The 4073-nt window shown below is 39.5% G+C and overlaps 1 protein-coding gene across 1 annotated transcript; it reads right to left on the reverse strand.

Annotated features, from left to right (window-relative positions):
• Positions 1-556: 556 nt before the first annotated feature.
• On the reverse strand, positions 557-1808 carry LOC104414268 (F-box/kelch-repeat protein At3g06240). The gene has a single exon (XM_010025330.3). The coding sequence runs from the start codon at positions 1788-1790 to the stop codon at positions 825-827; it is 966 nt and encodes a 321-aa protein (XP_010023632.2). The 5' UTR covers positions 1791-1808; the 3' UTR covers positions 557-824.
• Between the last annotated feature and the right edge of the window lie 2265 nt (positions 1809-4073).

Consider the following 4073-nt stretch of genomic DNA (forward strand, 5'->3'; position numbering starts at 1 on the left):
AAATAGGGGTTATGCCATAAAAATCTTCTCAACTAGGAACTTTCAAGCAAATTCTTTTATGACATAGTTGGGCAATAATCTAGGGTAGGAGAATTTCTTATTCCAGACAGTTTCTTTTGATACTTGCTAATGATATATGCAGCATTTTCTGGTTAATTACGACTATCATCAGACACTAAATTAACATCCTACCAGCATCCACAGTCAAAACTTGCAGTAATTTGAAGATGATCCCTATTAACTACATGACGCAAGCAACATCACTAGATAGTTCCATCCACTTCTACTATTAAGAATCACTTCTTTAAAAATAGCAATAGTTCCATCCGCTTCTACAATCAAGAATCACTTCTTTAATATTAGCTCTAATGAAGCAACATTGGAGATAAGCAAATTTGAAATGCATTCCATCATTACGGTAAACCAATGATCATACAACACAGCAACAGACCTACAACCAACATGCAGATACACGAGGCACATGAAGATCTTAAAGATAAGTATGATAATTGTGAAGAAGTTGGTAAAGTACCGATCAATGCAAGAATTTCCTGAATATGTAAAAATTTGTATGATGTGACATGTTGACATAGCATTGTATATATCAATATCAATGTGTACTAATATTAAAACCTGTACCTACTAAGAAAATCCTCGCATCACATGACGCCAAAGGCTCTAGGTTCTTGATGGCTAACCGCCAAGATAGGGAGAAACAAGAGTTTCCAAGTAGATAGCATATTCGAAACAGTCATCCATCCTTATGGGATAATCCTTGTAAGTATTATCCTCCGGATTGAATAGAATCGCCCGTTTCGCATTTATCAGAAAAACAATTTGTCCGCTCCTTGTGTACGCACGGGGGCAGCATCCCTAAAGGTAGGTAGGCGATCAACACTGAACCATTTTGTCCATGATCCTCCTCTCCCATACTCATCCGTTATCCATGCCTCGATGTGGTTATCACAGTGGCTGTTATACATGAACAGACTGGTCCCATGAATCCCGAGTCCGCTGAAAAATCCAACCTCATTGACTTTAGGGACCGAAAGCACCCGGTTGAATTTCTCTTCCGACAAATCAAGTGAGATAATCGCAGGCCTGAAATAGTGATAGACATACCAGTGTAAGGCCCCTTTCCAATAAACTCCATTGCCGGAAACCGAGAAACCACTTTCTTCCTCGATAGGGAAATTTATCGATCTCCAAGAACCGGACTTAAGCGAAAATATTGCCGCCTCCCAAAAATATTCAACTTCGTGGATGCCCTCTACTATTTTGTAGTCATCAGATCGAGGGTCATATCCGATTCCATGGAATGACTCATTTTCACGATACTCCCTAAACTTCGAATCTTGAGCAAATTCGGGACAGCGCAACTCATTACACTCCCTGGTGGCCGGGTTATATATGAGAATAGTTGTCGGGTAATCTCTGTAAAGATTGCCTTCGAGATAAAGACACACCAGGCCATCACAGGAACCAACGACGTGGCAATCGCAGAGAGGTCTGATCGTTTTGATCCTATGTGGTACCACCACGCCACCCTCACTGCCGTCGAGCGCTGCGTAGTCTATGGTCTCGTGGGACCCGTAGAGTCTGCCAATGAAAATTCTCTGGCTAGGAATTAAATCCCCTGCCTTGAGCCTCTGCAGATGCGACTTGGCAAAGCCCGGGTCGGAGATTAGAGACCGCCACCGTTTGCAGACGAATTTGAATCGCGCCAACGACTCGGCCGGAACCCTCAAGAGTATGTCGATGAGTACGTCCTCGGGTAAACTTTCGGCCATTAGTTTCGGCAAATAGCCAGCAGCCTGTGTTCATCGGCAAGGTTTTGAGTGAGCAAGGCTCCATATAAACAAGCGTTCGGTAAAAGCCACGCAGCAACAACGATAATTCAAGAGTCAAAGAAGCGCTTACTCAGGGGATCTTGGATGAGGTCGATTGGGTCCGCAATGGCAGTAGGCGGCTTTGTCGAGAGCTCCCAAGGCCGTCGCCGGAGCCGGGCGGAGGAGAGGCGCTCACAGGGAAAAGGCGGACGAGGCAAGGCGGAGGGAAGAGACAGAGAAAGAGAGACGTAGCGTGAGGCTGAATTCTAGGAGCCCTGATATAGATATACTTATACATATACATACATATATACATATATATATATATATATATATATGATTTTGCACTTATCAACAAATATAACCTCTTACACACACACACACACACACACATATATATATATATATTGTTTCTTTCTTCGTTCTGTGCACTCTGCGGTGGATTTAAAGCTTAGTGATAGGAGAAGCTGTTGGAAACTCTAGACATTAGAAGACATGGAACTGTGAATGGACAAAAGGATCATTCAAAATTTGTTTTTTTTCCCCGTTGGACCTTACGATATTGACTCAATTTCTTTAAAGGCAGACCAAATATTCGTATTTCTCTGACTTGTCCTCTCATAATTTTTACGAGTTTAGGGAATTCCTGGTTCCTTGGGGAATTTCTGGCATGCCCGGTTATTCATGTAGCTGAATCCAGCGAGTGTCGCCAACTTCACGGTATCGCAGCGAGAAGTTCCCAGCCATCGACTCATCGTACGAGCACATCTTCAAAAGTTGTGGGATGTTTTGGTTTTTGGTCAAAGCGGTGGAATTTGTCTCTTATTGCATGGTGAATTCTGAAGACTTGATCGTGAGTTTTTGAGAAAGAAGCAGTAAGTGAGATTGAAGACAAAAAATGATCGTGACTTCAGAGTTCTCGGTGGAGATTATTTGGTCCGACTAATTGACCAAATATTGATACACTACGATCTCCTTTGGCGGGCCGCCACAATCGTTGTCCATTTAATCGGTCGTGCTAAGCCACGGCGATGAGTACCACCATCACTGTGCTAGTCTGCGAGTCGCCCACTGTCATTCCTGTGCAAACCTGCGAGCCATTAAGAATATCCTCAAATTAGGTAAGATACTATCTTTTGTATATTCCACATATTTTACTGCCTTATTTGAGCTATTTAGTGTATTCTGATATATCTTGTTAGATATTTGAGCTATTTAGTATATTCTAATATATCTTGTTAGATATTAAGAGATGTTGTGTTGGATACTGGAATATTATGTTAGATATCTATTTAAATAATGTAATCCATAAGATACCTTGCTCAAACTAGGAAACTTTCCTAACTTAACAATGTATCTAGACGACCTTCCAATCTCTAACTAAACTATACATTATTGAAAAATACACTTGATGATTTGTCGCGGTGATGCGTAGCTTGCAATTTTTTCAGTTCAATTAGGCCTTGAACCAAGCTAAAGAAATCAGGGGAACAATCATCAAGAGCATAATGGTGTGGGTTTGATAGGTTTGTAAGCTCTAGATTCTCTAAGATACATCGACACTCTCTGAAAGTTTTCATATCATGTTGAACACTTGAACATATATTTGACAATCTCCAACACTCTTTAACACTTAGTCGATAGGTGTCGGATAATCGACTCTCTTGACACCATCCAACATGTGAATTCGAGATTTTGACATGCGAGTTTGAAATTCTAACATATATGAGGTTAATTTTAAAAATTTCAATAAGTGAGAAGTCAAAATATAAATATGAAAAAAATAATAAATTGGAAAAAAAAAACCTAGTTTTTCTTATTTTCTTACTCTTACTTAGCCCCAATACGCTCTTACACGCAAATCTAGATTATGGATTACTTATTTTATTCCTCCAAGTTTTATGGATAATTGGAATGGAGTTGAAACAATGAATAATATTAACAAATTGTGGATTAATATTTTTAGTGTAAATTCATTTTAGGCTCTTTTATTATTATTTATCTGTTTGTGAATTTGAATCAAATTAATTTGATTAAAATAATCATAAAAATGATCATTTATCATATATATAATTATACATTTAATACACAGTATGTCTCAACATATTTGAATTCTCTATTTACTAAGACACGACATGCTAATGTGTTATGTCGGGTCCTATTGCATATTGTGTGTCGATGCTACTGAGCTGGGACCTTCAAAGACCGTAGACTACAAAGCACTTGACAGCGATAGCAAGTGGA

Source organism: Eucalyptus grandis, chromosome 8 (assembly GCF_016545825.1).
Source record: "Eucalyptus grandis isolate ANBG69807.140 chromosome 8, ASM1654582v1, whole genome shotgun sequence".
In the NCBI taxonomy this organism is placed as follows: Eukaryota; Viridiplantae; Streptophyta; class Magnoliopsida; order Myrtales; family Myrtaceae; genus Eucalyptus; species Eucalyptus grandis.

Bases quoted from the DNA above. Each gene is read 5' to 3' on its own strand.
- LOC104414268 (XM_010025330.3), bottom strand. From the start codon at position 1,790: ATGGCCGAAAGTTTACCCGAGGACGTACTCATCGACATACTCTTGAGG.